The 12,603-nt window shown below is 48.4% G+C and overlaps 1 protein-coding gene across 2 annotated transcripts in view; it reads right to left on the minus strand.

Annotated features, from left to right (window-relative positions):
• The window catches only part of TTC28 (tetratricopeptide repeat domain 28), a 430,887-nt gene that overhangs the window by 40,689 nt on the left and 377,595 nt on the right, over positions 1–12,603 (minus strand). For both annotated transcript variants that reach the window (XM_074206223.1, XM_074206222.1), the window contains exon 12: positions 5,176–5,316. In XM_074206223.1, coding sequence (XP_074062324.1) covers positions 5,176–5,316 — 141 coding nt within the window. The remainder of the gene's footprint in view (positions 1–5,175; positions 5,317–12,603) is intronic.

Genomic DNA, 12,603 nt, shown 5'->3' on the forward strand with positions numbered 1-12,603 from the left:
CATTGGAGGAAAGAGTCAGGAGGGTGAAGCCCCCCTGCCATTTGCCGAGGCTCCCTGGCGCTCTGGGGGTCACTGGCACTGAAAAGGCTTTCAGACAACAAAGGCATTCTGGGTCTGAGTCAATGAGTGGCATTCTGCCTGTGGTTCAAAATACTGATTTCTCTTCCGTCTGGGGACCAGAGGCACAGCGGCCATTGCAAAACCCCAGGAAAAACCCAAGACTATTTCTCCAACATGGAAGATAAAAACCACAAAAACCCGTGCCTGGAATTATCGGTGGGGACCTCATCTTCCAGCCTGCCAAGACAAGTCACCGCCAGCTCCTGCGCCCCCAATGCTCCTATCAAACCAAATGGGGGAGAGACATTGGTCAATACTGAGATGCCTCCTGCATGGCTGACCAATTTGCCTCTACCAGATCTATCCTGGGTTCAGTCAGAAGCTGGGAAATCCCGCTCAGTTTTGGGGGGCACTCCCCTCTAGCTCCAAAATGAAACCCCAGCAGACCCAATTCAGCTAGATTTGGCAGAAGGAAGGTGACTTGACTCCTACCTCCTGGTGGGCTAATTGAAGCAGCGTTGGCCCTCTGCCAAGGCTCCAGCTGCTTTCTCATGCCCCCAGCCTGGCACCCTGGAAAGGCAGCTGCTTGGCTCTGAGAAGCCACTCTGCCTCTGGTGGTCTCCCCTCTCCATATTGCTTTGTGGTGATGTGGCACTTACACAAACAACACTTCACTTGATCCCCACAAGAGGAAAAAGTCCCCTCCATTTTACAGCTGGGGAAACTGAGTCTTAGAACCATTAGATGATGACCTCCCAGGTCCAAACCAGCTACTGCAGAGCCCCCTCAAGCAATGAAATCATGGAGTTGCAGATCTCCCCAAAGAAGATCCTCCAGTTAGAGGATCACCAAAGCCAGGGTTAGAAGGGGGGTTATGTCCCAAAGGAGCCAAGAGATGGGAGACCCCACCACTCCTCTCACTCCATTCTACTTTTTCCTTACACAAAACTAAATTTCTTTGCCTTCTTTAGCTTCCTTCTCCTGCTCCTCACTCTGCCTTTGGGTCAAACCATAAGAAGGTTAATCCCTCTTCTATCCAATAGTCCCTCCAATCCAGGGAGGCAGCTCTCTCAATCCTCCCCAATCCTTTGCTCTGGGCAAAATCTCCCCAGGTTCAATGTGGCCTCATTGAAGGTCTTTCATCATCCTTCTTGTTCCACTGATGCTTGAAACATAACTGGTGGTGGAATATTGAACTTGGATTCAGGAAGTGCTAGGGTCCATCCGACCTCAGCATCTTCACCTGGAAAACAAGGGGGACTGGACTAGATGCGTCTTGAGGTCCCCCAGGTCCAAATCTGTTTCTGCAATCATGCTTCATTCGGTGCCCCTGAGGGCTTGTGGAGAGGGAAAGTCCCACTCCCTTGTCCACATTCGCCCCTGGGCAGCCATAAAGACTCTCCAAATCTTCATGACAAGGCAGGTGCTGTGCCAGACAGCCCAGGAGCAAAACTTACCCAGGTCCTTCTGACATGATGCCCACTTAGAGCCACACACAACTGGGCAACAGATGGGGAGGCCAAGACCTGGGCCTCAGTGTGAGGAGAGGCCAATGCCAGCTGGTAACTAGAGAGAGTATATCATTAATGAGGTCAGGATTGGGGGACAGAGGATCTGGATTTTTCTTGGGTGGATCCACTGTTTACTAGTCACATGACTAGGGACAAATCAATTCATTTCAGTTTTATCTTCTCTAAAATGGGAATACTAATAATTGCCTTCCCTTTTGCCACTAAAATTTTGGGGGAGGGAGTGGTGGGCATCATCAGGAAAGGTCTCCTGAAGAATGTGGCCCTTGAATTAAGCCTTGAAGGGAGCTAGAGACTCCAGGCTGGGTCAGAGGAGCTGAAGGTCATCTATTGGGAACAACAAAGAAGTCACCTTGAATGGAAGGTCGAAAGAGGGGAGGATTAGTGTGAACTCAATCTAGAAGGAGAGCATATGGCAAAGAAAGAAACTGGCGCTTCATCCTGGGGCATGGAGAGAGCTCCAGAAACTCCTGGAACAAGAAGGGCCATGAACATATTTGTGCTTCTCACAGCAAGTGGAGAAGGGTGAACCAGAGAGGCAGAGAGGCAGGAAAGAGAGGCAGTCCTGAATGTCCAAGAGCGGCGGCTGTGTGTGGGGAGAGAAGGGCATGGATGTGGGAGGAACAGGAGATCCAACTGGCAAGACTTAGCAGCTAGTTCAGGGAGGGAGTGGTGAGGATGTGGATGGTGCTGCCCTCAATGGGAACAGGAAAGCCAAAAAGAGAGGCTGGTTTAGGAAGAGAATCCTGCCTCAGATGTGTTTAGTTTCAGATCTGAGTAGGACATCCTGGTGGAGAAGTCTGACAGGTGGGAGCTGGGGAGGTGGAGAGAAAGAAGTGCAGGACCATAGACCTGAGAGTAACCTTCATGGAGGAGGTCAGTAGACCTGTAGCAGCTGATCATCACCAAAAGAGAAGAAACAATGGTCGGGCCGAGGCCCAGAGATACCTGCTCACAGCCATATCTGATGAGCGGCAAAGAGGGATCCCAGGGAATCATTCTCAATACTCAACTATTTAAAGGGCTCTGGGATCAGCCCAAAGCTTCCTTTCAATGACAGAGCTGACCCTTCTGCCACAGCTGCCATCTTTCGAGGCTTCTCCCTATGTTCTCTTCCTACAGCACCCTAGCCAGGGTGGGCTGCCTCCCAGTGCTTGCCACATTGTCACATCTTTTCTTTATTCCTGTCTTCTTTGAAGGTCTTCACTGGACCAATGTCACAGCCACCTTGGACCACTCAATTGTCCTCCTGGACTATTTTTTTTTTTTTTAGATTTTTCAAGGCAATGGGGTTAAGTGGCTTGCCCAAGGCCACACAGCTAGGTAATTATTAAGTGTCTGAGGCCGAATTTGAACTCAGGTACTCCTGACTCCAAGGCAAGTACTCTATCCACTGTGCCACCTAGCTGCCCCCCTCCTGGACTATTCTTGTCCAGTTCTTTGGATACCATTACACTAGCAGAATTTTGGATTAGAAGCCAGGGCCTTTGTGGGAGAAGCTCCAGGTCATTAAAAGAGCTTTGTGATTTCCTAAAGGTGGTCCAGTCTCTTCTCTAATTCTGGGTTCAATTTGTTGTCTCTTGGACTGCCTGGACCAGACACACACACACACACACACACACACACACACACACACACACACACACGCACGCAGAGGCAAGCAAGCTCTAGAGGTCATCCATCCAACTGCAGCCTTATTCTGAGTGATAGATACTCTTCATTTGCTTTATTTTTCCAGGGAGGATGGTCAAGGGAAACTCATCAAAGACACATTAATAAAAGACGAGAACCTAATAAGAATGGCAGCACCATTTTATCTGTGCTCAAGAAATGTTTACAAAATACATAATGCCTCCACTAACTGGTGGCAGCGTCCACTTGGTTGTGGCAGGGGTGGGACGGGTCTCGGCTGGAGACCAAGGGCTGGGGCAGACTTCCTCAGTGGCTCTGCCCACAGCTCCTCTGGCCCTTTTGTCTTGAAAAAGACTCGCATTTGCTTGTGTCAGGAGACATCGCAAGTTGAGGCCTGCAAGTTATGGGAGGGGGACAGTTTTCTACCTGTCACCGTTTCTCTAGGACAGTGTCATCATACTCCAATTTGTCCCTTAATATAGCAATCATTTTGAAACATTCTCATTTCCAAAGCAAGAGTTAGAGCAGAACTGGCTTTGCTGAAGGATCCCCACCATCCTGACTCCCCAGAGCACAAATGTCAGCACCAGTCACAGGGAACACCACCCCGAGTTCTGAACAGCTGCCTTCAATACTCCCCTTAGGCATCACCTCTGAAACAAAACCCTGTTTGATTCTCTCAATTGTTAATCCTCTCTGCCTCTCTCTCTGTGTCTGTCTCTGTCTCTGTCTCTCCCCCCCTCCCTGTCTCTAGCTCTCTCCCCATCTCAAATGATCTGGATTCGACTTATTTGTGCATATGTCCTTCCCCTCAGCAAGGTCTGCTTCTCGAGGGCATGGACTGTTTCATTTTTGGTGTTTGTATTCCTAGTGCCCACATAGTAGGGCTGGCACAAGGTAGGCTCTCAGTTGATGTGTGTTGTATTGGACTAAACTGGGACACTGGTCAAAGCAGGGGCATCAGGAGCCAGACTCTTGGGGATGTCTTTCATGTGCTGTCCAGTGGGCACCACAGGCCCCTTGGCTCCCTTCCTGCCCATCTAGTGTATGGGAGAGGAGACCCACGTCCTGTCACCTGAACATAATGAGGACCAAGGAAAAGCCAAGGGGAGCAGCAGCCTCTCAGCTTTCCACCTGCAGGCCTTGTCTCTCTGTTCCCTATTTCAGGGCCCCTCTGTTCCTGCACCTAAGAGGACAACACCCTTTCCTTCACACCTGGTCCAAACTGGAGCCCCTCATTTGTGGCGGGGCCCCAGCCTCACCCCAAGGGGCTAGCAAGATGCGGCTGCCAGCCAGTTGCTAGGCAACCAGTGAAAGGGAGCGACAGCTGCCTCCCCAGCCGCCTGCATGCAGGTTGTCTCCCCATAACGGAGGCTGGGGGTTTATATAGATTCTCCCACCTGCACCCAAACCAGGAGAAGCCTTGGGGGAGTGGTGGTGGCTCCTTGGTGTGTCTCCACCTAAGCTCTGTGGAGGTTTAAGGGGGCTCCTTAAAACAATGGAGAAGGGTGAGGGTACAAGGAGGGTCCCTCCAGACTCGAGAATAAGCTCTCCCAGAGGAGTCCCTTCCCTCTGTCTTCAGTTTTCCCCCTCATACAAGGCTCATCTCTCCACTATTCCTGGATGCTCTAGGCCCTGGGGAGGGAACCTGGCCTAGGGGGTCAGTCGGTCACTCATAGAACTTAGTTAATGGGTGGGTCAAGGCACCTTGCCCTGTTTCTGTGAGATTATTGTTCCAGAGACAACAGAGAGATTGTTTGGAGAACCAGCTGATGCCCACCGGTTCCCACCTCTGCCAAGCCAAAAAAGGCTTGACCCCAAGGCTCGGCTTCACACTTTGAGTTAAGGAATGGCTTTGGAGGCCATGTTCAGGGAGGCCACGTTATCCTGCTGGAGGCTGCTGCTGCTGAGTTGGGGTCCCAGGACCCCAGCTTGGCCCCATCCCAGCACTCACCGATTAAAGAGATGATTCCGGCTGACCATTCTCAGGAAGCCAGTTGGGTCCGTGACAGAGGCAAGCTTGTTGTGCATCTCCTCAAACTGTTGGTCCATGATCTCTCCGGCCTCACTCTCTGTCTCACTGCTGGCACAGGCTCTGCAGGGAGGGCAGCAAGAAGGACAGATGTCATGGAAGGAAGAGGGAGGCCAGAGCCCCAGCCTTGCTGGGGACGTCCTGGACCTTGGCCTCTGCCATTACATTTTTGGGTGATTCTTCCCTTCTCTGCCCCTCACAGTGTTCTCAAATGTAAAATGAGGGTTGTGGACTAACACTCCATCCTGTGATTTTACAGAGTCAAGTAGCCAGGTGGTTATTGCTAGCCCTTGGGTGGGGGTCTACACTTGACCCAGGGAAACCCAGGGTGGGTCAGTGTCCCAGGTGATGACTCAAAGAGATTGAGTACAAGGGGAGAAGGAATTTTTTACACTGATGAAATCATTAATCAAAACCCCCAATTCTACCAAGTTCCCAAGGGAATTCAAAGGGCAAAAAGGTCTGCCTGCTTGCCAACACTGAATCAGGGTAGGTGGAGGCGAGATGTCCTTCAGACCAGCCCCTCAGTCAAACAACTTCCATGGCTCCCTGGCTAGTTCCAAGTCCGAGGCCAGGTCTGAGGACAGGCGGTACAGTTGGGGCTCTGATCCCTCAGGGAGATGGTGACCTCTATAAAGCATCTAAAGGTGGGTTCTGGATCGCCATCACTTCATGCTGGTTTAAATGGGCACTTCCCTGGCTGGAAACTGTCCCAGTGCTTCCCCAGGGCTATGAATCTGACTAGAAACCAGTCATTCACCCCTGCATATTGTCTATCACTTGACCAAAGCCCACAAGACTGAGCCCTAGTTGGCTGGAGGCTCCTGCAGGCCTCATTCGCCCTGGGCCATCTCTGGGAACCTTGGGAAGGCTCAACAGTGGGGGGATTCACCACAAGTCTAGAAAGGCTTTCCAAGAGAAATTTGGCCTACAGACAAAGGCAAGAAGATGCCCCAGCACCACATTGACCCAACAGTCAACAATGACCTTCAGTAGGCTGACCAGTTCCCATGAGACCAAGGTTTTGGACAGAGCTTCCAGGACACAGATGGCTCCAGGGAGGGGATTCAGGGGACAGTGGAGTAGGGAGCAGGAGATTGAGGACAAGGCTGCTCCACCCCCCCAATCCTCCTTACCACCTCACCTTGATTTCTGGCTGGCCTGGGATGATCTTACATGGGATCTTCAATTACGCTGGCCTTTGTAAGAGTGATTTTATCTTTTTTTTTGCTCATATTTATAGTCTAAGCCCACAGTGACCTTGTGAGTTAAGAAGGCTTCCTAAATTATTCCATTTTCCAGAAGGAGATGGGGCCCAGAGACTGTCGGACTTGCCCAAGGTCACATAGCTAGTAAAGTACGCAAAGACTTTGGAGCCCAAGCTTTTAAATCCTAGCCATGGGGTCTCTTCACCCCATCCTGCTGCCTTTCCTCATGGCTTTGACTCCCCTACAAATCATATGCCTTCTCTCTGATAGCTAGGGCTTGATCAGAAAAATAGAAGAGCGAGAAGTTACTTGTCTCCAGACGTCACTGCCCCTTCCCCACCAACCTTGGCTGAAGAGAGGGATGGGCAAAGACGCAGCCCCCTCCCTGGGGATTCTGGGCCCCTTGGAGAGTGTAAACATCTCAGAACAAGCTCTTTTGCCCAGGGACACATAATCATCCCCATGCCACCGCCAGCTTGGTTGTGACAGATTTTTGCTTGTCACTCAGCAAGATACAAAGGTGAGAAGAACGAGTTGTGGCCTGCGCTCTCCTCCATCATCTTTCACACTCTGGCAGCAGACATAATTCTCTCTGTGATTTTAATTCCTAATAGGATTACTTCCTGTTTCTTGACACTCAAGTACCAAACCTAAAGGGAAAAACAACCAGGCGAGGTAATGGATATTTCTAGCCAAGTCTCTGAGGGGAGGCGGTGACGGGCAGGCAGGGAAGGGACTGCAGGTGGGGGACTCTGCCCAGCCAGAAGTGATTGAGCAAGGAGCCATAAGCCCTCGTCTGGTGTGGGAGGGAGGAGGGATTTGTGGCTTAATTCAGATGGAAGGGTGGTCTCTCTGCCCTCCCTCAGAGGGAGGATTCCCAGCTCTGACGCTGACCGGCGCGGTGGCCCCAGGAACCTTAATGAGGTCCCCTAAACCTTGGCTTCCTCTCCTGTAAAATGAGAATGACTTGTACTACCAGCCACAGAAGATTAGGGGTAGGGACCAAGGCTATGATTTCACCAATGTAGAGAACTCTCACGAGAGGAAAAGACCCTCTGCCAGTGCAGGTTGGTACCCTTTATTCAATGGGTTGTCTCAGAGGGGAGTTGGATCCCTGGGCAAGACAGTTGTGACCTTGGGCAAGTCAGACCCTCTCTGGATCCTTGAGGGGTTCAATGACTTGCCCAGGGTCATAATGCTGGTATCTGTTAGAGGCAAGATCTGTACCCAGATCTTCCTGATTGTGAGCTGGCTTTCTCTCCACTCCCCTTGGTCACCTCTCTACCAAGGGGCAAACTATTATGGAAAAAAGTACTTTTTAAACTTGAAAGTGCTAAGGGATTGTAAGTTGCTATTGTGCAGGTGAAAAGAAGGTCCAGACAAAGTCTTGAGTGATTTCAAGATTGAGAGTCTTTGGGAGGAAACGTTGTGTGGCCATGACAAGGCCCTTTTCCTCCCTGGGCCAGAAGGGGAAGGTTCCCTGACTCCAAGGCATCTTAAGCCACATGCAGTGGAAACAGCCTGTACTGTTTGTCCAATGGAGTGACCATGAGGATGAGCATCAGAAGCTCCCAGGGAGTCTGGGGGGCTTCCTGAAGGAAGTGGCCCTGGAGGGGGAAGGTGGCTGGGGGCAGGGAAGCTGGCCATCCTATGCCCAGAAAGCAGCGAGATCAGACTCAGGGTTCCAGAAGGAGCCCGGACGAGGAGGGAGAACAATGGACAGACGGCGGTGAGCATGACTTGAGGAAGGCAAGAATAGCAATGGGCAGCATCTAGACAGCATTTTGAGGCTGGCAAAGCACTTTGTGTAGGTTGGTATTTTATTCAAAAACAAAACCCAATGGACTGGCTCCAGGTCCCAAAGGATGTGCTTCTGGCGACGGTGACAGTCAAGGATGTCCTCCAGGCCTTTGTCATCTGGGGAGCACCAATTCAACAGAAATCACACCCTCCAAAAAAGGCAATTTCGAGGGGAGCCCATGAACCAAACTTGGTGGGAGTCCTCATCAGAGCCTCTCTCTTTCCCTGCTACAGAACTGAGACAGAAAGTATTTTTATTTAAGCCCAGTGTCCCAATTTTCTTCCTAATTCTCAGCTGTCCCTTTGGTGTTTGTTGTTGTTGAAACTGTTTTTAAGTTTCCTAAGTCACAAAAACGATAAAACACATAGGATTATATCAAGAGATGCAGAAAAAAGTCTTATGTTTCGGAACCCTTAAAAGCAGGGGTATGGGAGATCTCTGATTATGGTAAACACAGGTCTCTAACTGAAGAGCTAGAATAGTTTGTAATGATAAATACTAGACGTTTTCTCTCTAGGTTCAGGCATCAGATAAGGATGTCCCATCCCTCCACTGCGATTTGACATTCTAGAATGCTAATTATAACAATATGAAAAGAGACAGACATTGAGGGAATATTAGCAGAGAGGAAGCCACCAAGATTCTGACGATCCATCTGACCAGACTCAGACCTGGGCCCCAGTGCCTTGGCTCATTCACATCTGTTTTGCCCCTGCTTCCACATCCGTTGTTCTGTCCTGAAACCTGTAAATAATCGTCGACCACAGGTGAGGAGCTTTCAGAGGAAATGGCAGCAGCAGGGCTATGTCACAGCTGAACTTTGGGATCAAACCACCTCAAAATGACCTATCGTTTCCAGAAAACTTATCTTCACAAAAAGATAAAATGGAAAGAATGAAAAGTTCATTAGGCACTTCCTCTCAGCATGTGTTCCTGATCAAGTGTAATCAGTTCAAGGCCTCTGATTGTGAGACAGGCCGGGAGCAATGAGCTTTCTTGTTCCTTCATGGTTTGTTGTGGTTTCCAGGCCACACCAAATGTATTGGAAAAGTAAAAGATGCCCAAACCCCGAGAGGCAGGGATAGAGCTCTCTTCTGCTTTGGAAGGAGACAGCAGACACTGGTGTTTGGCATCAGGGAACCTTGACTTGGGGCAGGTCTGTGACTAGTCAAGGAGATTACAGATACAAAAGCAAGAAAGACACCCTGAGAGCCCACGAGGCTCAAACCAACATCTCTTGGATCGATTCCTTCTTGGATCGGTTCTCCTTCTTAGGAATCAGAAATGTTATGGCCTCACTGGCTGGTGGCTGGTGGCTTCTCCTAGTGCACTGGGGGGGTCTTATCCTTTGCTACTGAAGAAGGTCAGGACGACATCACTATGTCTGAGACAAATGACAGTGGGTTCAGCTGTGACTGATCAGACCAACATGAGCTCGGAGTGCTCTGCCACAGGTCGGGCACATAGTCCATGGGAACACCTGGCTCCTTCCTCTAAACTTAAGTATCTCATGTTTCTTTTAACCTGCTTCCATTCTACTTTCCTCATAGGGCACAGTTGCCTCTCTCAGGAGGGTATACCATGCTGGGCAGTCCCGTGCGAGGGTCTCCCATGCTGCACAATCAATTCCAAAGTTCTTAAAGAGAATCTTCAGGGTGTCCCAGTATTGCTTCTTCTGACAACCCCTTGTGCACTTGCCCTATGGGAGTTCTCTATAAAATAATCTTTGGCAAGTGTACATCTGGCATTCTAATGTGGCCAGCCCATTGTAGTTGGACTCTCTGTAGTAACGTTTGTGAATACGTGGCTTTTGTCAAACCAAGGGCTCTCATGCATAGCAATTTCACTCCATTTCCCCTCATTGTGGGAGATAAGAGAACAATTAATTAGTGCCTTCTTTCTGACAACAAACCAAAGCTCTTTTCCATGACACATTTTTTTCTGTATGACTGATACATGGAGGTCTATAACACTGAGGAGAATTTCAGATAGCCCATGAGCATGGAGGATGATGACTCTGGGGAGTCCTTTAGATAGTGTATGAACATGGAGGCCAATGGCTTTGAGGAGACCTTAGCCCATGAGCATGAGACCAATGGCTCTGAGGAGACCTTAGCCCATGAGCATGGAGGTAATGGGGCTTGGGAGCTGCCTCCTCCTCCCTCTCCTTCTCTGACTTCCTGCCCTCCACTCCAGAGGTCTGGCTTTCAAACAAAATTGTCCAATTATACTCCTAGAGTTCTGATTTTAAACACCACCTTTTCACTCCTGATTGATTTCTGATTGGAAGGTATAATACGACCCCCCCTCCTCTCTTCCTGGTATGATATGCTATCCAGTCTTCTTCTACCTTGTGATCTCTATAATTCAATTTTGTTTAGCCTGGGTTTTCTCTTGTGTCTGTCCCTATCAGACTTTTGGATTTACCATTCAATAACAGCATGAAAATGTAGGCAGGTCAAAAGTTTAATTAAGAAAAACAAGAAGAATATGTAATATTCCCTCACTCTCATGGTATCACATTCTCTCTCTCTCTCTCTCTCTCTCTCTCTCTCTCTCTCTCTCTCTCTCTCTCTCTCTCCTGCTTATCTATTGCAAACCCCAGGACAGAAGAGGAGAATTCAGTAAGATGCCAGGATTAACTTGCATCTCCAGTCATTTAATTATTGCCTGCCTCAGTTTCCTCATTTGTAATATGAAAATAGTAATAGTACCTACACCCAGGGTTGTTTTAAGTATCAGATCATATTTTTAAGTGCTTAACAAAGTCCCTGGCCATAGTGACCACCATATACTTATTTCCTTTCCTCAAAGGCTCATAAGATTGGGTTAGGAAAAATGCATATTTCTCTCTCATTTAATAACTAATTATTGTATTTAGACCAAACTTTTCCCCTTTCTACTTCCTCATCCAGAAATCTGCCAATGTGGGAAATCTTAGGCAGAGATTAGCCTAGGCAAAAATCTAATCACAAAATAAAAGGAATTCTAAGTTTGGGCTAATGAATACTTTCCTGCTCATTGGGTTTGCTCAGACAGATCTGGACAGGAGTGGATTCTCCCTTTTTGTCATACAGGTGATATGGAAATGAATAAATCTCTGCAACCAACATTGGAGTGATTCAAGTCACATATCCCAGGACCCTCATTGTAATATAGCTCCCCCCTTCTTTGTGATATTCATTTTCTCATTGAATGCTGACCAATCAGAGTTGATCACCACCCTTAGGCACACCTACTCTTCAAAGGGCATATAAACTATGACCCATTGCCAGGATAGGGCTTTGGTCTAAGAGAGATATCCAAATGATCATCCTTTTATTAATAAATCTGCAGGCCTTATTAACAAAATGACTAAATTCCAGAAACTATGTCTGTCAGAACCGTTTTAATCATCACAATCCAATCGTGGATGTAGTACCAAGGAGGGAAAATAGATGGATAAACTGAAGCTTGATTCCCAAGTCCCAGAAGAGCCTGGGGGGAGGGAGAGGGTCCCTGCTGCTCTTCCAGAGCTCAGGAAAGCAAGGAACACTCTGCATGATGTGTTTTTGACTTAGCTATGCTTCCTCCTGTTTGGGAGGTTGAGAGTAGTGATGGGGGGATAAGAACAGCAACTTGACTTATTTTTAATGATTCATCCCCAAAATACTGATGGAGCACCTGGCTCCATGTCTGCTTCTGTGCTAGGGGCTGAACATGCACACTCAAAAGGATGCAGGCCCTGCCCTCAGATAATTCATAGAAGAGAAGAGGTGACAAAGGAAACAAACAAATCCTTTGGATAGAAGAGATGAGATTTGTGCGTTGGAGAGAGGCAGTCCCAGGCAGGACTGAGCCAACCAGCTTTATGGAACAGTTTCCTGGTGTCCTGCCCATGTCCTGAGTATTTAAGGTTTTATATACTTAAAATACAAAGAGCCCTGAGAGAAGTCATCCTTTAAGCCTTATCTGTCATCTTTGAGGGCCTGGGGTGAGCAGACCCCACTTCTCTGGTAGCTGTGGATGGGGGAAGGAAGGCTGAAGACAAGCTTTGTCAGCTCCACTCCAGTGGCTGGTGATGGAAAGCCTTCTGTTTTGAACTCTTGAAATTCTTTCATTTTCCCAGAGCCTCAAGATCTAAATCTCTTTGACGTGGCATAGGAGTTATTATAGTTTCTTTTCAGTAACTCAAGTCTTTCATACACATGCTCGTCTCTTTGGAAAAGCTGATATTTTTGTGTAATGGGATTTCATCCTTTGCTTCTGTATATTATACTATGAAAATTTTTTCCATATCATCTCAATACCCCTAATCCATATTTTTATCTAACAGCTGTTATTTATAGAACCTACCTTCTG

This window comes from Macrotis lagotis, chromosome X (assembly GCF_037893015.1).
Source record: "Macrotis lagotis isolate mMagLag1 chromosome X, bilby.v1.9.chrom.fasta, whole genome shotgun sequence".
Classification (NCBI taxonomy): domain Eukaryota; kingdom Metazoa; phylum Chordata; class Mammalia; order Peramelemorphia; family Peramelidae; genus Macrotis; species Macrotis lagotis.